Source organism: Python bivittatus, unplaced genomic scaffold (genome assembly GCF_059951505.1).
Source record: "Python bivittatus isolate LINGU-HERP-01145 unplaced genomic scaffold, Pbiv_v1 ctg000050_np1212, whole genome shotgun sequence".
NCBI lineage: Eukaryota > Metazoa > Chordata > Lepidosauria > Squamata > Pythonidae > Python > Python bivittatus.
Window position 1 is genome coordinate 10,998,438 of NW_028277033.1, and position 24,515 is coordinate 11,022,952.

A 24,515-nucleotide genomic window follows, 5' to 3' on the forward strand; every position below is an offset into this window, starting at 1 on the left:
AAATGGGAGAAGAACAGGTAGCAACGGAGCAGGACTGACGGAACTAACCGTAAGTCTTGAAGTAAAGCGGGTCATTTGCAGTAGCCTTCTGCCCTTAACTGCTCAGAAGCCGGTTTTGCAGACCCTTAGCTAGGCCCATGTAAGAAGTTACTTTCCACTTACACAGATGGAAATGGAGGCCCCTGTGCCCATGTTAAGGCTGAACCAGAAGCACCCGTAGGGGAGAAGGTCCAACCACGGTGCCCCTCTGCCCGCCCGGCTCAGCAGCTCAGCAGGGCTCTGTGGAAAGCCATCCTTCCAGGCAGACTTGGCGGGTGCTGAAGTCAACAAACAGGCACAGTCCTTAGCAGCACCAGGTTTGTGCCTCGGATACTCTCTGTACCTGCTGAACTCTTGGACAAAAGCTCACTGGGATGTCAGAGCCAAAGGTGTTACCGTGGCAACCTGCACACACATACACACACCAGGATGTAACTACTTCCGGCAATGCTGCCTCCCTGGGCAGCAGGACACCCAGTGAGATATTGACAGGATTAACCGGAGTTATGCCCGGGCACAGCGGAGCCCTGGCGCGTGAGGCAGACGCCGCATTCAGAAGAAATGACTGAATGGCAGGCCTTCGCTCTGCAAAGGAGCAGTGCGCGTTTTTAAGTCTATGTTTTGTGTTTTTTAAAAAGGGTCAGAGGAAATCTTTTGGAACCCAGGACTGATTTAGCAAGATTTTCAGAGCTTAGGGAATTATAAGCCATCAGGTGTATGGCCCAAAACATCAAGATGGAGGCCATGATGGCACGATTTAATCTCTGCCAGGTTTTTTTTTATTTGTTTTACATGTGCTGTGCATGCATCTTTGGAAACTGATACACATCTCTGACCCATTGAAACAACCACAGACTGCATTTGGTCACTAGGTACTACCCGAGGGAAAGGAAGCCTCTCGAAAGCATAGCCCTCGGTGGGCCCAAGGCGTTAATTGCCTAGTGCTTGGCAGAGAGAAGAGAGCGGACACTGCTCTGTGCTGCCCACCCCCAATTTGGAAGAATTCCAAGACTAGAGCCATCTCGAGGAGGAGGAAAGGAAGCTTATTCTCATCAACGCGAGGGGGACCCAAGTCCCTTGGCAGTGGGGCTGCTCCTAGGCCAAAGCAACTCCAGGTAGATGCCTGGTGAGCCCCAAAGTCCCATTCAATGACCTAGGGTTTTATAGGTTGATCATACGAAACGTACGTGACCAAAATCACTTTGGTTGTTTATTGTCCCTATTGACAGGAAACACTGGCCCATCAGTATGTGGAGTCTGTGACGGCTAATCATTGTTTGTGGTAGAGATGTCAATAATTTGCTTCCATTTGTCCCCAGATCAGCCATTTTCTCCTCCCAGTGATGGGATTTAGCTTGACTTTACCCAGGATATACAGTGTGTAAAAGATAGAGAAGTCCCTCTCCTCCAGGGGATGGGGGACAGAAATCATGTAAAACCCCATACGTGGAGGCAGAACATGATGTCGCATCTATGTATCTTTCTGCTCAGAGAGCCTGAAGAAGGTGGGCAGTAGGACTTCTGGGCGAGTTTTGAATTCTGAAGGCCGCATTTGAGATCACTGACTAATGCCATGTCTTCTGGGCCGTTCCCTCGCACTGCAGGAAGCAAACGCGGCCCACCCCCCACCCCCCACCCCCCACCCCCAGGGCAAGCTTCCAAAAGCATTTGGCAACAGGGCAAGGTTGAAGGAAAAGCAAAACATGGCACAATGCTCTTTCTAGCCTGAAGCCTTGAGGAGACTGGATTGGGCAGCAGGAGAGCAGAGGAAGGAGGAAGAAATGTGAAGCGAGGGCTGGTTTATGTTCATGGCAAAATGGAAAGATTAGCTCAACTAAAGTGAAACTCTCGTTCAGCAAAAATAAACAACTACAAAAGTATTAGGGTCATGAAAAATGTGAAAACAAAAAGCAGTAGGGAATAAAGAAAATGGTAGCTTTACTCACTCCTAGTCATAAAGCGGGATGAATCATCAGGAATTTCTCTGATTAGTGCTTTTTGGTAGCTGAAAATGTGTAATTCAACAATGTTAAAACAAACCGTGATATAGCACAACTTGCTAATCTGCATCCATCGGGAGCGAGGGGAGGCAAATTAGTGTGTTGTGGAAAGAGAAGTACGTGAAGCAGAGTGACACCAAAGTCATGAAGTGGGGTGGGGTTTTATGGTTTCCCCAGAAATGAGTACTTCACCTGCAAAATCACTGAGTGTTTCAGGTTTAAGTTCAATCAGAGTTTAAAGGAAGCGGTGGATTATCTACTGCTTCCACACCCAGCCAGAATGGAGGCCATTCGACCTGATTGGCCAAAGCCAAAGTCTCTTCTGTTTTTCTCATTCTCACCACCACGGGTTCCAAAGGGGAGCAATCAGGTCTTCTCAGGCAGACAAAGAGGGGGATTTTCAATGGGTGGACTGGGGCCAATGAATCCCATGCCACGGGTCCTCCAGTCTACTGGGGAGAACTATTGCCATCACGGACCTTTGAAGTACTTCTAAGCCATGCCCTAGACACCCTACACGTGGGTTCCCAACTGTTTGAAGCACCAAGTTCCCTCCAATCCCAGGATTGATTTTGTCTTAACTGGTGCAAAAAAGTCAGTTCTGGAGAAGATTGGTAGGACAAGGGAGGGGCTGTTTGCGGGATATGTATACCTGGGGAGGGTGTGTGTGTGTGTGTGTTGAATTCTTCTTCTTCCTTCCCATCCCATCACCTAAACTGGGAACTTCCAACACACCAGTTCAGAATCAGCCCTTGGCCTGTCCCACTCTCATGCTGGCAGCCAGGTGAGTTTATTGCTGGCTCAGCTGGGATGTATCTGAAACTGGAGCCAAACCCATCTTTGTATTTGAAGCCTTGCCAATTGCCTGGGCGGTCTGGGATTCCACTGATGGGACTTTCCTTCCCCCAAGAGCCACCATAGTGAGGTTCTCAGCATTTCAAGGTCTGTAGAACCAGAGATGACCATTGATTGCTCTCCAGGGAGAGGGGACCTAAAGACATAACTGGAGTGGACATGTCCTTTGCTGCCTTCTTAACAGGGCTCAACAAATTTTGATTTACGTGCATGTGCAGCTGAAACAGGGCCAGAGAAAAGCAAGTAATCATGTAAAAGTACTTTTGTGATGGCTAGTGGAGAAATTTGGCCCTTAGACTTCATAATCTGGACAGATGTTCAGAATGAATGGCTAGTCTGATTATACTCCTTGCCTAAAGAAATAAACCATTTCCTTATCAAATCACTTTTCTTTTACGTGCTCAGCCACATCCACGTTATTCCTGCAATAAGAATTAATTAATTTGACAGCAGTGTGTTCATTCTGAGTATGATCAGTAAATGCAGCTGAACAAGTTACGTGATGTTACAGTGGGAGCCCCATTTATTTCTATAGAGGATTCATTAGCTGGACGCCTCCCAATATCAACCTTACTGTTTTTAAATATTTAAGAGTTAAGTTCTTTGGAAACTTCAGAGATGGATTTTTCCTTCTAACGTATGGATTAAAGAGCTTAAATTTTCTTACCTAGAGGGGTTTTGCTGCATTGCAATATTGAAAGCTCCCTAAGGAAATCTTGTCTTGAATTTGTAAAATAAATAAGATCAGTATTTCGGTCCTATGGTTGGTGGTTTCTTTAATAAATTGTATTTATTCCTTGGTTTTATAGATTTCAGTTGAATAATGTTTAACAGCTCCTGATGGAAGATGCAGTAACATTTTTGCAATCCAACATCTTCATTGACATTAAATGCTAAATTCTTGCCATGCTGTTTACTTCGTAGATCATGAGATCCAAATCTGCCTTTTGGCAACCCACCAGATTCCTCAGACAGAGGAGGGCCTTCAATCCGAGTCACGACGTTCCGGCTGATGGAGCCGCTCGTCTTGAAAGCCTCTCGCCACCTGAAGAGAGAAGCAAGTACCAACTTGGCCAAAATTAAGCACAAGGGTTATGTGAAAATGTGTATAAAATACATTCGCTGCACCAGAAAATGCTTAGCAAACTGTAACAGAATACAGTCTGAGTGAGAGAAGGAAGTCACAGGAGACTGAATGCACTGGCTCCAGATCCAACCGCTTTGCACACTTGCCACAGCTTTCCACTGCACGCCCCAGTCCCCTGAACAGTGAAGTGACCTGGGAAGCTCTTTGACAGGAAGTTTCACTTAAGCAGCAGGGTCTTAAAAGTCTGTGGTCGGCTGCAATCCGGCAGTGTAGTCCTTAGGCACGAGCAGCACTTTTCTAATTATCGGCAACGGCAAAGCAGAAGGCCCCGCTGGGTTGATGGGACTTCACTGCTAGGGCCAGAACCTGGTACTTTGGGTCAAAGGTACAAGCATTTCAAAGAAGTATAAAAGTTTTTTTTTTAAAACTTTATAAATATACGGAAAAATTGCTAAAAGAACCAGTATGAAAACAGCAGCAACTACTCCATACTGTCATTTACGCTCTGGAGGCAGCTTGGCAGGAGTAAAGGTTTGGAGGTGGGGTCTGGGTTGGCAGCCAGCGCTTGTTCCGTGCCAGCACGGCAGCGTGGCCAGCGAGAGAAGGAGGCCTCCGAAGAGCACGCACAGCCCACTGAAGTAAAAAGCTAGTTCGTAAGACGTGGTCCAGTCGTAAAACCAACCTGAAAGAGAAGAAAAGTTGCTGCCAGAGCAGTCTTAAAACACCGATCCGCACCCTCTCGTTGCCGTACACCTACGCAGCTACAGAAGAAGACGTCTCCTCTTCCATAAAAGCGTCACACCAGAGCATGACTGATCGGGGAGCTGCCAATCCAGGTTACCAATGCTTTGAACCCAAGCCACTGACAAACCACAATGACAGCCAATAGCTGTACTCCCAGAGGCCGCTGTATCATGGAGCCAGAAACGATTTATTCTACTGTATGGAGCACAGACCAGTATGCGAGTTCTTAATTATGGTGAGAAGAACTTCGAGCATATTGTAATCTTTGAACCTGGGGAAGGCTGCAATGCCTGAAGAACACAGATTAGGACTGGGAAAGATTTGAAACTCTAGAGTCCCTGCCAGCACACGAGGGCAACATTAAGCCAGATGAAGCAAAGGCCTGGCTCAAAGCAAAGCAGGTGCTTGTGCACAGCTCCCAGATCCAGGCTGCAGGGATCCAGGTGATCCCAAAGAGATGCAGAAAAAGATGATTTTTGTATTGCCCTGTGGGGACCATCTAGAGTTTGCTGCCCAGTTCTGACAGCATGATGCTTGAGATCTCGTTAAATTACAGAGAGTGGCAGAGAAGGGGGCAGCGGCAAAGCGTGACTATCTGGGCCACCATAAACATCTAACTATCTCCTGATATTGCTCTCCAAAAGATCCTTCCTGCCAAGATAACATCAACCTGTGGGCAGCAAAGAGAGACAATTACAAGCAATTGTTTTATCCCTTCCCTTTATAGATTATCCTAGTTTGCAGTAAAGTGCACCTTATTCCATGGTAAACGCTTCTAGCATCATACCTGCAGAAACTACCCTGATTTAATTCCTGCACTCAAGAGGACTCCTTCATTAAAGCGCGAAATGTACGTGCTGAGGGTGCAATTCTTTCATCAGAAGGTTGGAAGCAGTTGTCCCACATGGGTGTGGCAGTGGGCAGCAGTGGAAGGGAGAGGAGAGACCATGGAACTTCTGCTGATCTGAAGGAGGCTCCTTAATACTGCTCGGGCCAGGGCCAAAACCCACAAGTTCCCAAACCACGGGATATCCTCTAATTTATTTAGCATTATAGTACATCCACTTACAAGGTAACAAAGCCATAACCTTCTGGCAAGGTGGAACTCTCATCCTGTTTGAAAGCCTCTCCTTCTGTGTGAATCAGAAATCCCCTAAAATGAGTCTGCCCATTGGGCTCTTTGCTGTTTCCGAGAGTGCCTGGCAGACACCACGGTGAAGTCCTACATGCCCTTGCACAGACAACACAATCTGGGTCGTTTGTACCATAACATGATTGCTTCCAAAAGTCCTCAGGCTTGGATGTTGGCAAATTTTTGAAAATATCCCCCAGGAAGGGCAACAGTATCAATACAATTGCTTTACAATTACATGCATTGGAAAATAAAGCAAATGCAATTTATTGTCCCATAGTCTTGTTCCCAAATTAAGAGTGGATTTCAGCCAGTGGTAGGAATGCTGGTTGCTGCTCTACTTTTCCATTCTAACTGAACAATTCTACATCTCCACTAAAAGGTTCTGTGGATGGAGGGCATTTTTGAAAGGAAGGAATGACATATGGCTGAAATGCCAACTTACCTACAATTGGTGGTCCAAGACTATTTCCAAGTCCAGCGAAAAACATCAATATGCCATAGGCGTGGGTCAATTTCTCGATCCCCACCGTCTTGGTTGTGACATAGGGAAAAATCGACCAGTTTCCCGCCAGGAAACCTAAAACCCCGGAAAGGATCGCCAGGGTTCCGTAGCTCTGTGCGAAGGGAATTAACACCAGCGCCACGGCCGTCAGGATTAGCGTCAGGATGTAGAGGTACAGAGCGTTAATGCAGTCCACGTCTGCCAGGACGCCCAGGGCCAGCTTCCCGATGGCCGTCATAATGCCGATGATTGAAATCAGAGGGACGACACAGTCTTCCTCAGCGATATTGGAGCTCCTCGCAACGTCCTCCATGAGTAACGAAGGAGGGAAGCCGCCAATGTCAAAGAGGAAGATGGCGATAAAAAGGGCGGAAAAGACTTTGTTTTTAAAAAGGCCCAATGTCTCCTCCCAGTAATTTAAATACCGGTCCCATTTCTTCTTGGCAAGCTGTTTGCAGAGATACGTTTGTTCTGCGACCTTCTTTCGGTAGCTGTCGGCCTCTCTGGGCGAAGCTGAGGGCAGTCGGCCGTGGACCGCGAGGCCGCCCGCTTTGCGGTCGCTGCCTGGCCCCTCGCTGCCTTCTCCCTGGGCCCTTTCGAGTATGGTGATGTGTTCCTCGTAAGCAGGCTTTTCTTTCTCTTTATAAATGAGGTATTGATCTGGAACCTTCTCGAGAGCGGGCGCCTGGGCCACCGGCAAAGGCCTCATCAGGCTGCCACAGGCTAGTATGTTTAGGGAGAGTGCGCCAATGATCAGCAGGCAGCCATCCAGCCCGTACAGTTCAATCAGCTCTTTCTGTAACGCAGCGTATATGAAAAGGCCCACGCTCGACCCTGGATGGAGAAGAGAGGAATGTGTCAGTAGCTTCATATCACCATCTGCTGTGCCATCTACTCTGGGGACTCAGACTGTGAAATCGGGAGGGAGAAACAGAATCATGGGTTGGACAGGGCTGCGAGGCCAGGGAGCCCCGTCATCCCTGCTCAGGTCAGGGACCCAGCGAAGGCACCCCAGACCGACGGCTGTCCAGCTCTGCTTCAGTTCACCCTATAAAGGAGAGCCCCCCCACACGCCTCTTTACGCCACCGGCCCCACCCTTGCAACTTGGCCTGAGTTTCACCCAGAACTCCATTCGGGTCTGAGGGTCTTCCAACCAAACACAGAACGATAGGCCATAATTCGCAGGAAGGCTGGCCACTGAAAGTTTGCTTTTCAGGGCTTCCTTTGGGGCCATCAGACACAGAACGAAAAGGGCAAGATGCAGCTGAAAGACTCTTGGTTCCTGAGTACCATGCAAAAGGGATGCCTTGGGGAGGGCCAAAGCATCAAGATGGCGGCCCCGGACACACAGTCAAAGCCCTGTCTCCTTCTGTGGGCACTGTGCCTGCGATGCAGTTTTAAAGGGGGCCTTGTGGTGGGCGACACGTCGACTTTTTTAAGCCCCCCGTGGAATGACTGTATTCACATTTCTTCATGGGTGTCATTTTTTACAGATTAATCTCCAAGTGCCTCCAATTAATGTAGAAAGCTACATAGCGGAGCAGATATCAGGAGGTTTCTGTAGGGGAACAAACGGCATAAAAGCTTGGTTTTTGAAACTGGTGTTTCCACAGAGGCTGCGGTGGGGGGCAAGAACTGGACCAGATCACCCATTCCTGGCTGATCCCCTTCCTTCTTCTCCCCCCGCCCCCATTATCCCATCAAAATCGAACACATCAAAAGGACCAGCAGAGAATTCAGGATAAGGCCATGGAGGTGAAGGAGTAACCCGAAACTGTTCAGAACTGAAGTAATGTTTAACTCTGATAAATGCAAACCAACTTTTGGTGTTTGGATGATATAATCTTAGTGAACCAAACTACAGCATAAGGTCGTTCAACCCAGAGACCAGCATCAGCTAAAACGACCTACCTGTGGAAATCAGACCAAGTGCGAGGCCTCTGCGTTTGTCAAAATACTGGCACGTGATCGTGACCGTGGCTGTGTACAGTAAGCCACATCCGAGTCCTAAAGGCACAGAGAAGTTTATGGCACATAATCAGCCCCCCACCATTCTTGGCAGTGCTGCTAATTTGATTAATTCAATGAAAGGGCCCGGGGAACCCTTCTGGAGGTCCAGCTCCCAGAGCCCCACGGCTGCCCCTGCACCGTTTATCTGAAGATGGGGCAAGACCCAGTGCCCACAAGCCTCTTGGGAGCTTTGCAGGGTTGGGGTCCAGGTCTAAAGTCAATACTACCTTCTAGAAGATGCTTTTAGCTGTGGAGGAGGGTGTTGGACTGTCCCGCTACCCGGTGGGGTCGGAGGGGACTTTGTGACTTTTCTTACCAACAATAATTCCATAGGAGCAAAACAGGAAGTAGATGCTGGGCGCAAAGCTGCTCATCATGAGGCCTCCTGCAACCATAAAGCTGCTGAAGATGGTGACCGGCCGTGCCCCGAAAGCAGAGACGCAGGTGCTGCAGACGGGACCTGCGAGGGAATCGTCGGGTGGGGGGGGAAGGGGTGCGGGAAAAGAGCAGGAACAATTTTTTTTATTTTAAATCGTTAAAAGAAGGAATTGAGATTTGTCGGCCTCCTTTTAAATCCTGAAAGGACAGCTGATGCACGGGACCAACCAAAGAAGGGCTCCAGCATAAGATTTTTTAATGTTTATTTCATCATTTTCACACCAGGAAAGAGCATTTTCTACCACCCAAGCCTCGGAGAACCACATGCCAGTTTTGGTGGTCGAGGCTGGCAGCACCATTGCAAGCAGGTCCCCCGCCTCCCCCTCCGTCACAGGTCAGCAAGGCTGCCTGCTCAGAAGTGACTTCCCTGTGGCTAATTCTCGGGCAACTGCGTATAAGATTGCAGTCTACGGACTTAAACGACAAGCCCACCAGACAAAACGCACAGCAGCAGGTTCCTCTCCCCAGCAGGTACAAAGCCATCAATATACGTTTCCTTCCCATAACGTGTTTAGATAAACTCCTATTTGCACCATCCAATTTTATAAGTGCCTGCACAGGGATCAGTCCAGCTGCGGACAATGAGGTTGATCTCCAGTGAAGAGGACTGTAGACTTCTTAAACGGGACTAAACAATACAAGCATTTGCAACTTTGCAGCAGTTTCTGAAAAAAGGCAATAATTCCTTCACCCCAGCAACCCCCCTTCCGACCATGGATTCGTAACAGACGAAGAAAATACAGCGGTCCCCAACTTACATGACCCTTCCAGAAACCTCTACATAAGTCAAGTTTCATTTAAGTCCAGGTACCCTTTGTGTGGCACCCTTCCACCATTTCTGCTCACGCACAAAAAGCCAGCCGCCGTGTCTTACACCACTTTTGTGGCTTAGGGAAAAAATTCTGAAAAGTGGTGTTAGACCTTGTCTAAATGATCTGTATCATCAGGGAAGACAAGGTACTTACAATGTGCACCTCCTGTGCTATGCATCACAACTCTGTTTTGACAAAGATAGCTAGTGCTCCTCGTTAAGGGAATAGCCAGCTCTGAACTGCAGATTTGTGGCAACTGGTTAAAGGGGTTACTCTGACGTGTCTGTCATACTCAGGTTCCCTGTGCCCTTAATTGGTTACAAAAGAAATCATGTTTTCCTGACATACATTCATCACTGATAAAATGGGCCTGAATGCGTCTTCCCAGGAGAAGAAAAGAGGGGGAGGGGAGGGGAGGGGAGGGGATGGAAATGGAACCTGGAGGAAGCAAGATGAGTTCATTCAAAGCATAGTAACTCTAGCCTTTGAGGCCTGAGATTTCTCCAGAGTAGGGCTTTGCTGCAACACTAGGGCAACCGTGTGAAATTTGTGACAACTGGCAGATACGCAAAATGAAATGTGGCCCTTACTCTGTAAGACAATTGATGGTACTGGAGGCAGGAAAGCTGCTTTCTGAAGTACCTGCCTGGGACTTTTGAGAATGCTGCCAGGTTTGGCCAACCAGACAAGGACCTCCAGAGAAGGTCCATCAGATGGGAATTTCTCCAGGACCTTGTGAAACGGGCGGGGAGATCCCCATCCTGCCAACATGTGTCAATAGGTCTCTCTGCTCCACTGAAGGCGCCTGTCCTTACATTGTCAACTCCTGAATCATTTCTCCAACTTGTTTGATCAAAGCCTTCCATTCTTAGTCAGTGTCTAGTTTAGCCCGAAGCAACTGTGGGTCACGCCCAAACCACCTCCCCATTTGCTGCCACCAAACCCAGCACCCTCCGTTCGTTTTTCTTGGCCCTGTGAGCGCTCATAGCCCACAGTATGGATGAAGAAAAGAGAAGGAGGGCTGCAGAACCATCTACCAAGGCCCTTTTTCTAGAATTCTTCACGAGGCAACTGAAGTCCTTCTTTTTACACAAACTTTCAATTTGGCTTCTTTTTGTTCTCTTTTCCTACTGTTTTTTAATTTGTTTGCGTGTTCCTGCTGTTGTTATCCTTCCTGACCACTTTGCATGAGCTTTTGGAGAAAGGTTGCATCAGCTAGGATTGTCTCAAACAGAAATAGGGAGGGAGGTGCTCTTTCAAGGAAACCCAGCCACGGAACGGAGGGAATTAGTGCCCAGTTCTAAGCCTGTTAGCAGCTTCAGTTTTCGGTCATGCGTACAATTTTAATTTAAGCTAACTCAAGAGTGAAGGTAATCCGTAAAACAGAGAGCCGCTAAGTATCCCTCTGCATTTTGTGCCAGCGACAGGGCATTTCATGACTCAGCACAAGGACCTGAGGCCTGGGCAAGCTTCACCACTCTCGCACCCTTCTTCAGTTGCAGTCAACAACTGACAGGCTTTCCTGTTTCAAGAGCCAAGCCATCCCCTTCTCTTTCAGCGAGCCACACTCTCTACAGCACCTTCCCACAACCTGCCCTCTAAAAAGCCGGGGCCGTGATTTACAGCATTCCCAGCAAACTCAGGATTTTCCGGTTGGAGGATAAGCTACTTTAGAGGCTTTCCCCCCAACCCACCATTTCATGGGGCATTGAGGCAAATACCAGATTTGTTCACTGTTTTGCTCTATTCATCACAGATTATGCTTTCCCATTAAAGGATCGTATAGCAATGAAGTCAGGTGGGGCAGGAGACTGAGTGAGTGCCAAGAGAGGTGGGCAAGAGCACCAGTGGTGTGCCCGTGCCCTGCAGGGCCCATCAGCTTGGGAAGTATGAGCAGGAGAAGCTGAGGAAGGGCAGTCTTGGACCCGGGCATCGGTCTTTCAAGGAGTCACAGGTTCAGGCCAGAGGATGAAGGGAGAAGGGTGGACTGGATGAAGGGACTCCATTTTTGGCAAAGCGAGCTCCTCGCTCAGAGCTTCCCTGGTACTGCGGCTGTCGGACTGCCTTCGTGCGCGGACATCGCCTGCCCTGGGAGCAGGCTGCCTTGGCCTGCTCCCTCGTTGCTGGACAAATTGGCTTTGCAGGCTTGGAAAACATGAAGAACCTGCAAAATCTCTTTTCCAAAGTCAGCAGTCACGGACAGCATCGCTTCTCGTGCCACCATGAATAGCCTCAGGAGAAAATCTATAATCTGCCTCTCCCTTTACAGTCGCCTGGTAGTTCTGCCACAGGAATTTGTGACATAGCAACCAGGATAATACGCAGTTTTAAGCGCAAGTGAAAAGTTAGGTTAAAACTTGCAACTATTGCTAGAAAGGTTGATTCCTGTTGCACTCCCCTCGTTCCTTCTCAGGGAGGTCCAGGAGAACTTACTAATGTTAGGATGTGGGCAAGTTCTTCCCCTCGGTTCCAGTTGTGGTCTGCCACAGAAAAAGGAGAGAGGGACGCTTTAGGGCACTGGTATATCTCAACTTACGGGAGCATTAGCATGTCTAATTTGCCACACGGCCATAGGTAGGCAGAGTGAAGAAGCGAGTGAGTTTCTCTGAGTGACGCTGAAACCGTTGTTTGGAATAAGCAGATTTTTCAGATTTTTCGTTCCTAGAGCATGAAGTGTTGCACCACCCAATCAGGAGTCAAGCCTAAGCAGATTTTAGACTTAAATCCCAGCACTGCAACCATCCCCATAATTCCCAGCCAGCAGCATTGTTGGCTGCATAGTTGAAAACGTTAAAACTGAACACCCCAGAAGGGGGTTTCAGGACATTTAAAGTAGCAGTTGTTCCATTTCCAAATGAACGATAAAATCACTTCATTTATAACTGATATTGCCAGGTATGTTTGAATTTTAATGCCATATTGCACAGCCAAACTCCCTCAACCAGGTCTTTAAATCATCTAATTTCTGCGGCGTAACTCAAGTGAATCAGGCGCTATTTACCAGGAATGGACTAGCTGCAATCTGAGGGGGAAAATCAAGTTCTTCACTGGAGTGAGTGGAAGCAGGCCTGGCTGCAGGCTTCGGCTAGGTGTTTTGTGGTGGACTTTCCTGGCTCAGGTTACGAAGTTCCTCCTCGGAGCCTTGATTGCCGGGAGAGGATCCTGGGCATCTTCTTTCCTGCCGCTGTTAAAGCTTAAAGGTGATGCCCGCCTGACCTTGAAAGCCAGCCAATTCTTTTCAAGGGCAAGGTCTTGCTTCTTTATCCACAAGGGCAGTGTTTCTCAACCCTGTCAGCTTGAAGATGGGTGGACTTCAACTCCCAGAAGGCTGGCTGGGGGATTCTGGGAGTTGAAGTCCACCCATCTTCAAGCTGACAAGGTCGAGAAACACCGCACAAGCGTGACAAACATCTCAGCCCAGCCTTCTCTGCCGCCTCCTAGAGTAAAGGAGCTACCGATGGCCAAGCCGGCCTTAGCAACCCATTCAGCGCCCCACGCTGGCCTGGCCCCCCCTTCGTAGCTCTCGGGGCCGGCGAGAGCCACCCAGCTGCCCGGTGGTGTGAGACTCAGAAACGCAGCCTGTGGGACCATGGGACCCTCCCTGTGGAAGCTGCTTGCTGGAACCGAAAGCCCCGATGCCCGGCCTCAGCGGCGTTCCCACAGCAGACGCCTTCCCCCACGGAGTCAGGGGCAGGTTCCTTCCTCCCTCCCTCAGCGTTTTTCCAGGCTACAAAAGCTGGTTTTCCTCTGAGATTCGCGCGTTAACCCTGCCAGACTCATGGGGACGGTCTTTTTCCCAATCCTCGCCCCCTTCCTCTTTTTCTCCCCCCTCCTCCCCCCTTTTCTATTCTTCCTTGTTTGGACTTAGATGTGCAAACGCAGCCCTGCCAAGCCTGGAGACTTCAAGCGCATCCACATTTCCAATTTTAATTCTATTTTTACCACAAAGCAGTTAGAGAAGGGCCAAGACCATCTCCTCTGCTGTGACTCAGACAATTGCACAAAAAGCCTTTGTATTTTTAACACCTTTAAGGTATGCAAAGTCATAATATTACAATTATAAAATCCACGGAGTTCAAAGTCATTATTTTGGACCCCGGGTGTCTGCAGGGTGGGCTCAAAAACACCCAAGACGTTATTATCACCTCCAATGGGCACTGTCGAAAATTAGACCTTATTAACCCTACCCTGCATTGAGGAAATTTGCATAGATACATTTCTGCCAAATGTATCTGTTTTATTCCATCTCTTATAACTCAACTATATTCCACAAATAGAAAGCAATTATTGCCTCTCCGGTAATCTGTATTAGTTTTTCTCTTTTGTTTAGACTGCAAAGTTTTTATAACATTTTCCTTCACAGTTTCTCACATATGTACTTAAGCCTGGCATAAATAAATACATCATCATCATCATCATCATCATTTTTATAAAACAAAATGACAAAGTGGTTTACAAAAATTAAAATAATATTTAAAAGCAAAATAAAATCCCATATTAATCCTTCTGCCCTCCAATCCCCATACAAATGTCTGTGCCCCATACAGAATTTTAGAGAAAGGTTTTGGAGGCAAAAGCAGATTATCTTTTCATGGGCCATGTTGAATATTTTTACATTTTATAGCTCTTTGTCCTGCCACTGAACTGAGCCAGATTAATGCAGACATACTGGAGAGCCAACAGATCATAAAAGCCTAACTCTGTGAAAGCAACTTCTATTTTAATTCTTTCTGAAATTAGTGTAATTTATTCTGCTTGTGGTGAATACAAAGAACTGGACTATCTAATTTGTGAAATTCTGGCCTTCAATTTTCACTACACCAAAGACGATGTGTGCGCAAATATTACAGTTCTAGAGATTCCCTGCTTCTTGCATCATTGGATATGTAAAGTTAGAGACTTGCTGAGATACAGTGCTCATTTCTATAGTACGAACAGAAATATATATTTGTGTTTCAATTCTAACCACAGGAAAAGGACTGCAATCTTTAGCAATCACTGCTTCAGACATTGTAGGGCTCACACAATGTGAAAACAACAGCGTTGGTCCTACTGTGGACTGCCTGCTAAACTGAAATGGAAAGCCCCCATTTGCAGAATGTAGAAATAATTGCCACTGGGCTTCCTTGCACTTACTACAACATCGTGACCCTGAGTAGATGATTCGAAGGAAAGAGACTAGGCCGACGGATGCTGATTGCAAGTAAATGATTATTCTTAAACTCCTTGCAATAAAGTTGCTGGTTTGCAGCTTTACATCATTTGGCAGTGAAATGTCATTGCTGGAATAGGTCTTCTCATCTGAACCGAGACACTAGGAACCCCCTTCTCCAGTTAAATTTATTTCTTTAAAGCAACGGGAAGGTTTCATAAGTAAAGGGTTAGATGTTAAACGTTTTCTCTTTCTTTTACTGGAGACTTACTTGCAAGCAGTCCAACTCCACTCGCCAGGGATCCGACCCACGCCGTCTTCCCTTTTCCTTCTCCAAACAGATCCAGCCATTCCACGTACAGCACCCCGACGGCTAAGGGCGACCCGTAGCACAAGAACTGGGTGAAAAAGGAGCCGAGGACTATCACCCAGCCCCACCCGCCGTCGGGCGACTTCTGGAACACCATTTTCCAGGGGAATCTGAGGGGTCACGGGCACTGCAGGGAGAAAGACAAACGAAGGGGAAAAAACGGGGTTGAAGAGGCAAGGGCACTGCTGCCCGAAGGCTGGGTATATATGCATTGAAGGCCATAATGAATCTGAGCTCAAGGATAAGAGAGAGAGGGTGGTGCTGAAGAGCTGGTGAACCTTTGCCAAGGCAAATGGCGAGCAATTTCTGGTTCCCACCCAGCTGGTCTCAAGAGGAGCATCAGCCCAGACATTCCCTTCACATCCATGGCAGAACCTTGATCTGTCACAGGCTGTGACTTTGCCGTCCTCTGAGCAAGCAGCCGACTGGAACAGCCATACGTGTGATGGCACGGCTGCCTCTTCCTTTAGCACGCCCCCTCCCTTCTTAAAGACACTGGAAGCTGTGGGTTCCCCCGGCCTTTGTGGCTTCTGTGTGGAGAGCTGAGCAGGCCTTGGGCCCCAGGCCGCTCTCCTTGGCTGCCAATGCGAAGGTCTGAACATCCAGAAGTCCCAACCACCAATGACGCTTCTGACAGATCAGGGTTTGCCCTCTGTGGGAGGAGAGCAGTGCTTTGGGGCAGGATCCCTGGGAACAGGGCAAGACTCACCATTGCTGCCATCTGCTCCTTGCCCACCAGCTAACCCAAGGATATGGGACAGGAGCTGTTCCGCAGGGAGGCTGAGAAGGACCCCCCACCCCCACCCCCACCAAGGAGGAAAGGATATGACTGAATGGCAAGGGTAGTGCCTGTTTGGCGCAAGGCCCTTAGAGCAGACCTCCTGTGGAACTACCACAGTTTTCTTTATTGTCACTCTAAATCACAATTCTCACTGTCCCCCACCCCTCTGCTTCCCATTTCCTCCCTACATCTTCCCTGCTCCCAACATATTCCTTATTCATGTGAGGCTCATGTGAGGCTCATGTGAGATCTCATGAAGTAACCAGCGAGCACTAAGACCTACAACCACCTTTAAGTTGCCACAAGAATATCTGTGTTGCTTTCGAAGCCAATCTGGAAGAAATACCTTCACAGCATATGGATGTATCTACTTGCCCTCTTCCTGCCTTCATCTGGGGCCATCACCAAAGCCTCCTCGGAGTACATTAGGTCCTACAGAAGCACATCAGCAGCCTGTCATCTGTCCAGGTCTTCACAGTCACAGCTGCTTCCAATACTAGCCATGCATGGCACTCTCCAGCCATTGGTGTGACGTGTGACTTCTTTGCTTTTTCAGTGTTGGCTCCTGGCGACTGCCTGGACAAGGCCAGGAAGTTTCCTTGGCAGCATGTTCAGAAGGGGTTTGCCCCGGCCTTCTTCTTCTCCTTCCTAGGGCTGACTGGCAGGACTAGAACTCACTCTCTCCCAGTTTCTGGTCTGGTGCTAACCACTAGACCAAACTGGCTCTCTGTGACACGTAATAAGATGCCCTAAATTCCTAGGCACAGAAATGACCTCGCAAATAGCTTTGCCCACTAGAAATCAGAGTAAAAAATGAGAAAGGTTTTTCTGGCCTCATCTTGGCCAACACCCAAACCTATCATAGTTCCTTTCTCTCTCTCTCTCTCTCTCTCCCCCCCCCACTCCATATATATATATATATATATATATATATATATATATAATATCTATCTATCATTATCTATCACCTATCTATCTCTATCATATCTATCTGCCTATCATTTATCTATATCTATCATCTAGCTATCATCTATCTTTGTGAAATGCTGTGCGATAGAAACTAGGAAACACAACTCTTGGATATTTTTGCGATTCATTTCGATTCAGGGATTGGACTTCTGCACCCACAGTTTTTGCCAAGTCTTGTTCCCCAGGGACACCTCCCTTCTGCACTCCCAGGCACGTCCTATTTTTCATGAGACAGGTGATTAGAAATTAATACACGTTCCAAGTGGACTTTCGTAAAGCTAGTGGCTAATGCAAATTCTTGAAACGGGTTAAAGGTTTTGAGCCCTCCCTCCTTACGGATACATAGTCCTTACTGTCCCTTTTGGTGAACAAAATATATGCCTGGAGAAGGACTTTGGATTACTGTTTAAATTAACTTTAAATCATGTTAATCTTGCTGAAAGACAGAGAGAAATTGTCCTACTGCTCCTGTCCTTAGAGAAAGCATTAATCTCAGCAGCAAAAATCTCAACCCTCTAGCTTTCAACCTGCCACAATCCAAGCCAGTTACTTCCAGAATCTTCTCTGGGTCATAATGTCTCCATAGACGTGCTTTGCCTGAGTCCTTCTCTTCAGAGAGGTGACACAGAGTTTTGTAAAGCTGTTCTCCTACACCTCCCCAGCCCGTGGGCAACACTTCCTTCCAAACACCGCAGCTACCTACCGTATTGGAATATCTGGACTGTAGTGGGAAGGAAGGGGAGCGCATTTTTGAACGTGCATGACATTCAGCATTAAGAAAATGAAAACCCTTAAAAGCAAAGGACCTGCCCTTTTATTCACTAAAACATTACTTTGCTCCAGTTAGCTGAAGCACAGAGGAGTGGTCAACCTGTTAGGACGTATCACCAAGCCAGAATGTTTTTCTCCCACCATCCACACACGCTGGGAAAACCTAACAGTAGCCTCACCACCTTATTCCCTGGCCTGCCGTCTCCTTTGGGTTGGTCCACTGAAACATTTCAGAAAGGCACAGGCTGGGTCTCTCCTAATGGCGAAGGCACTGAGGTGCCCTGAAGATGCGTGAAGAACATCAGGAGGGCTGTGCCTCTCTTAGGATCCAAAGGGGCTTCTGCAGCCTTGGGGGGCTCATGGCGTATCCATCTGCAACCGCCTCTGTCCCCAGGATTGTGCGGCTGCCCCAGCAGCTGCAGCGGGATCCAGAGAAGATGGGCCTGGTGTAAGAACTTGGTACCCTGGGTGCTCCAAAGCACCTTTTGCATTTGAGCTGCACCCACCAAGAAGAGGCGTTTTGCTGAAGGACAGCCTGTTCGTCAAGCCCTCCCTGCGACAATTCCCACAAAACACAAGCCACCTCCATCTACATCTTCCGACATGCCGATGAACGCAACAGCTGCCTCGAGCCCAGAAGAAATTTGTGTCACTCTCCAATCGTAGGGAGAATGGAGGTGGCTCAGGGTCGAGCTGTTGGGTTCTTGGCATTATCCGAGCTTGGTTGTTCCTGCAGCTGTTTCGTTACCAGGTTAGGTAACATCATTCATAAATGTTAGTGTTGCAGATTGAAGCATCTGACCGATCTGCTTCCTCATGTTCTCAAGACTGCTTCCTTCTTAACTGACAGAACATTTTCTTTTTACATAGACAACAGCCAGTGAGGGAGAGAAGGCAGAGAAATTGTGCTGTTTTCAGGGCAGGCTGTCCCTCTTTCTTCTGTGTGAAAAATTCCCACCCCACTAGATGCTTCCTGCATAATTATCTATTCAAAGCAGTCATTCAGACATATGCTTAGGAGATCAGGGAAATTCCGTCTCATCCAACATTTTCTGAAACACAAACACTGCATCATAAGACTTTACTTGCCTTGTTCATTCGTTTGTTCTTTTTCCTGAGATTGTCAGAGTCAGAATTAGGGTCCTTTCCTCAGCAAGTACAGCCTCCTTAAGACTTTTGGTAAAGGCTCCTTAAGAATTTCACTTTCTGCAATAGATAATCCTATACTTAGTTTGCAAAACTTCACACGGTCGGAGTCTTTAGTAAGGAATACTCACTTGGAAACTGGAATCCAGCCCTTTTGCCTATCTTGTTCTAAGGACGGTTCTCTGCCTGCCTCTGCAAGAGGGCCTTACTGCCCCTGCCCTCCCCCAGATGGGAGCCACCAGCGTGGATTCCTGCTTTTCGAGGCAGGTACTGCCAGCTGCATCTGAGGGTGGCAAAAGGTGTCCAAATCCATACAAAGGTTGGCTTTAGTGGGGCTTCCTCCTCAGTTGCTTTTCACAAGCCTGTCCTTATGCTAATCCCAATTAATTGGCTTCCATGTTGTTTGTTATTGGTGCTGCTTAGTCCTGGCGGGTGGGGTGGGGGGAGGTTTCTACTGAAAACATTCCAGCACCTTAGCCCTAAATTGAGAAGGGGGAAGAATACACCTTAAATGTAACAGCCTGAAAAACAAAAACTGCTTGGAAATTATTGCAGGATCCCAGGGTCTCTCTACCCTGAACTGCAGAGGGCCAGGACAATCGGAGCCCCCCCCCCCCCCCCCCGCTGATGTGCTCGCTGGGAAAGCACAGAACAGGCTCTCCAAACCGGAGCAGCCGGCCTCAGGTCACATGCCCAGCTCTGCCCGAGCACACAAGACCTGGGGTTTGGTGTGCTCTGCCAGGCCAGCCACAAGAGTGAAATCCCCGGGTGTTGGCAGGTGAGCCGAGGACAGGTGAGCCCGTGGCCAGATCCTGTGGCCAGCAACCAGTGGAAGGAAGCAGACCTCCTTCTCTGGCCAGGAGATGAGGGGCTGGAAAGGAGGCTTCGGAGAAGGGCAAGAAGAAGAACTTTCTCCAGAGATGGACGCTCCCCAAGAGCAGGCTTGGGGCTTTGAGCACCCCCAGGACCCCAGTCTTAAGCGTGTCTACTCAGAAGTAAGCCTCCCCTTGGGCCCCACAGCTCGTGCCAAGTCAGTCTTCCCGCCTCCTGGCCAATGCCTCGTACTACAAAGCCCACGGCCGGCCACGACCCAAAGGCAGCTGCGCGCATCACGCCGGGGGCGCCCCCGCGCCCCGGCCACCGGCTCCCTCCCAAGCCGAGCGAGCCGCTTCCCCGGCAGCGGGCCGGGTCTGCTGGCGGCTCGTCGTCCGCGGAGGAGCTGCGCCGCGCCATCCCTCGCCGGCCGGCTCCGCTCTGGCTCTCGGGCTGCCCGGCGGCGCAGGCGGGCGGGCGGGCAGGGCGGCTCGCCCCCTGCCCTGCCCTGCCCAGGCCAGCCCTCCCCTCCCCTCCCCTCCCCTCCGCCGCTCCCCTCCAGTACCTGCCTCGGCGCGCTCGCCGGGTGCCCGGTCAGCGGGGCGCGCTCCCTCGCCGCCGCTCGCCCCGCCGGGGACGCCCTGCCTGGCCCAGCCCTCCGGGCGCGGGGGAGCCGGGCTGGCGAGCGTCCGCGGGACTCCCTTCCTGCCGCCTCGCTGCAGCCGAGGAGCCGCCGGCCGGCAGCCGGTCCAAACCGGTTGGAACCGACGGCAGGGCGGCGAGGCGCGCTCGGGAAAGGAAGGCGGCGGCATCGCGGGACTCGGGCTGCGCTGCTCCGCCCGCCAGAAGGAGGCCCGCCCGGCCCGGAGCCGGACTCTCCGCCCGCCCTGCCGGGATCCGCCTTGCGCGGCCGCCCCTCTGGGCTGCAGCCTCAGCGCATCCCCGCCGCCATCCTTCGCGCCGCGGCCCCAGGCTGCCTGGCCCCGCTCGGCCCGGAGGCGCAGGGGGACCTCCCTGGGGCGACGCCGCCCACCCTTCCTAAAGGAACGGTGGGCGCGATACCAGCCCCCGTTCGTTCCCCCGTGAGTGCAGAGGGTCTGAAGAGATGAGGCCTTGAGGGGAGTTGGGGCAAAGGGGGTGGGGGGCAGCCCTCTGGCCCTTGGCGTTTCCCCCCGGGGCTGGAGAGAGCCCTGGCGCCGAAACAGACCCGAGGCTGAGGAAGGGGGCCATCCCAGGGCTAACCCTTGGAGGGACTGCCGGCCCCCAAAGCCTCCCAAACGTGGCCAGAGATTCAGCAAAAGGGCACATCCTTAAGAAGCAGAGTCTTCCCCGCCTGCCCCACTTCTCCTCCACTGGGCTTCCATGCCTCCCGCTCTTCCTCTGCATCCTCCCTTCTCTTGCCTGAAGAGCTTCCAGCTGAGGTGGGATTTGACGCAGAGATGTTCCCACATTAGAGCTTCTGAGCTGGGCTCCCATTCTTGGCCTTCTTCGCCCAGAATTCAGAGCCAGCACAATTCTGAGAGTTAGAAAAGTTGGAGGGGCAAACCCTTGAACGCCAGCTCCATGCCAACAAACTCCTGGTCAGTTTCTCAAAGGCTTGGAATAGCTGTTAGGCATGCAAGATTACCGTCCAGTCACACCAACCCATCAGAAAGATGACTTAAGCGCTTTTTTATTTTCTTTTGCAGAACTTTCTTCACATTATTATGCTTCATAATTCTTACAGGGAGTATCTACATTCTTTATTTATACATTAGAGCCCCTTTGGGGTCATGGTTAAGGCACCAGGCTAGAAACCAGGAGACTGGGAGTTCTAGTCCTGCCTTAGGCACCAGGCCAGCTGGGGGACTTTGGGTCAGCCACTTTCTCCCAGCCCTAGGAAGAAGAAGGCAACGGCAAACCACTTCTAAAATCTTGCCGCGAAAACTGCAGGGACTCGTCCAGGCAGCCTCTGAGAATCGGACACGGTTGAACAGATTAAAAAACAAAACAAAAACTACATTCTAGTTTTGTGGAAAGCTAGAGCAAGTAAATGAATTTGGGGACTCTGAAAGTTTGATACAAGTGGGAGAATGGATGAAGAAGCGTGAAGGTGTGCCAGTGCTGTGGAAAGATAGAAGTAAGTCAGATCCTGTTGCACTGGGATACTGTGGCAAAGCAAGAAGAGAGGATCCAGAATGTGGCCTGAATGCAAAAGTAACTGATAATGAAAAAAGTAAGTTGGAGAGGTTTGGTCATATGGAGCGAATGAATGCGTATCGGACTTCAAAACACATGGATGAAGGAAGAGCGAAGGGACAGAGAAGACCAAGGGAGTCCTGGCTGGAGGGCATCACCAAGATCTTCAGAAAGAAGAGGGGGAAGTTTAAAGAGCAAACTGCTGTGTGAACTGCTGTGGTGGAAGCAAGTATGGGGGGGGGGGGTGAGCAAGGATAAAGGTATGAAGAGATCTAGCGAACAGGGCGGAGTTAACTGGACTTAGTTATTTTCCTTCCTTTTTCTTATTTCATGCATTAACTTTCTTGGGGTTGTTATCTACCCCTTTTCTGCCATTTCCATAATGCTGCTTAATCTGAAAGGGGAAAAGTGTGATGGGTAAATATATAAGCAAGGCTATGTGTCCATAGCAAGCTTGAGAGTATGAAGAGTAAGCAGGGTGGATACAAGAAGGTAAGTAGAAAGGCTCCGATAGGCGGTCTGGCCTTTGGAAGGAGGCCCTCATGACCGGATGATTGCAGCTAAAGGGAATGTTTTCCAAAAGGATGCAGCAGGAAGGGAGGAATAATGCTTCTGTACGTAAGCTAGGTAGATCACTGCATGGAAATCCATATAGTCTTGGGTTAGACCCACGGAAAGTAACAGGTTAAATAATATGTTGGCAGGACACTCTGCCAACCAGAAGGTGCAAATGAGGCCTCTGCAAAACAAGCATTCACAGAAAACCCAGAGCAGCAATGTGGGATTTCAGCTTTCCTGATACTTGTGTGAAGTGTAAATCTAGTAGTCCTGGCATGGTGGGGGGGAAAAGGACTCTGGTGACATGTTTTAACTCTCCAAAGACAGAGAAAGACAATAAAAATGTTGGATTTATATCTAAGCCACAAGGACTGAGGAGGGAAGTAAACGTAGCTGGAACTCTGGAGAGATGCCATGTTGACATTTGTGATAGCGAAGGACAGAACTAAGCAAAGCCAGCTGTGTATCCGGGACACAGCATTTCAAAGAGGTTAGAGGAAGTTCAGGAGTCTTCCTTAGTTAGAAATTCCGAGAGAGAGAAGTACTCAAGGGGGATGAGGAATCCAAACAGCAAGGTAATTGCAAGCTCTCCCGGGAGAAGGGACATCTGAAGGCCACCGGGCTGCAAATGGCCAGAATCAGCAGCAGAGAGATACCGAGAAGTATTCCTGAGAAAAGGGATCCCAAGAGTTGATCAAACATGCTCCATCCAAGAGTCCCGTTTTTGAAAACAATGTTCGGGAAAGAGACAACGTGAACCACGTCCCAAGGACCATGAGGAGACAGTAGAAGAGTTTTCTGTATCTCTTCACCTACCTTCTAGTGGCCATCAGGATTTATGCAGCCCAGATCTGGTAGCCCTAGGTTCTCAAGAAGCTGAGACTGGAAGTGTGAGTAGGGAACAGGAAGCAGAAAACAAGGCCAAGAATGAGTGCAGGAGAGTAGCCTGAATGTGTAAAGCCAAGCGCAAGAGACTTGTAAAGGATTCCAAAAGCGGTAGAAGACCTTCGCTATGTCAGAAGCAGGAAGAGCCAGGAAGAAGGCTGCTGCTTACTTCCTTCTGTGCCTTGAGGGTCTTCTGTCACAAGAGAATTATGCTTGGCGAGGAAAACAATATAAGGAGAGATGGGACAGGCAAAGGTGCTGGAGAACATGTCATCCCTAGTTAGAGGAAGCACTTCTTGGGATCCAGAAAACACTGGCAGATGTTCTTTCTGAGAATTGTTGGAAAATAAAGCTGGTGTCAAAAGGCTAGAGCCAGGCAACCGTTTCCCTGATCCTCAGATGGGAGAAGAAGGTGGATCTGATCAACTACAATTTGGGAGAGATACAAAATTCTAAAAAAGACCATTAAGCATTGTTTAATTACTGGGAGCTAGCATGGTTGTGTCAAAAATAAATCATAGGAAAATCCAACTATGTCTTTTTTTTTTTTTCCTTTTGCTGGGGGCGGTGGGGAGACCTAGCAGCTTCAGAAGGCAGTTCCTTCTGCCTGAATCCTACAATGCTTCACAGCAAGGAATAATTGAAATTAAAATGAACCTGTTTGTATTAGTAGAACAACTGCAGTTCAATATGTTTACTTATGGGATATGTGGTTTCCCAACATTTGTTTTTAAACAAACTAAGGCAGAATCTGTCATATTACTTAAAAATGAAAAGTAGGTTTCCATATGCAAACAAAAATTGCTTCTGTATAAGCAAGGGGAGGCCAAGTTATTCTGCAGCAAAGGACAGAGACCGACACGAGTGGCTGCTGAACATCCTTCCAGGAACACAGTAGGACACGGTCTTCCATCGCTCCAAGGAGAGCAGGTTCGCTTGCCCGTATCTTGCCATTGCCCTGGCCTCTTCCACTAGAGGTGGCACCTTGGCCTGCCTGAGAATACAGACAGTCCTGCATAGACATGGCCATGCTTCGCAATTTATGTATATATATTTTTTAGTGCATTCGAGTCAGTGTAGACTCCTGGCGACTGCCTGGACCATTCCCTGCAGTTTTCTTGGCCAAATTCCGGAAGGGGTTTGCCCTGGCCTCCTCCTTTCTAGGGCTGAGTGAGAGGGACCGGCCCAAGGTCCAAGGCAGCTGGCCTCGTGCCCAAGGCAGGACTAGAGCTCTCAGTCTCCCAGTTTCTAGCCTGGTGCCTTCACCGC

At 49.2% G+C, this 24,515-nt stretch overlaps 1 protein-coding gene across 1 annotated transcript; it reads right to left on the reverse strand.

Moving 5' to 3' along the window:
- Positions 1–3,574: 3,574 nt before the first annotated feature.
- Positions 3,575–20,554, reverse strand: SLC16A9 (solute carrier family 16 member 9). The gene is made up of 7 exons (XM_088129795.1): positions 20,191–20,554; positions 18,756–18,872; positions 15,047–15,272; positions 8,690–8,833; positions 8,275–8,370; positions 6,303–7,196; positions 3,575–4,663 (listed from the first exon to the last, which is right to left on the reverse strand). Exons 3-7 carry the CDS (start codon positions 15,240–15,242, stop codon positions 4,476–4,478), a joined length of 1,518 nt encoding a protein of 505 aa, XP_087985921.1. The 5' UTR covers positions 15,243–15,272; positions 18,756–18,872; positions 20,191–20,554; the 3' UTR covers positions 3,575–4,475.
- Positions 20,555–24,515: the final 3,961 nt, after the last annotated feature.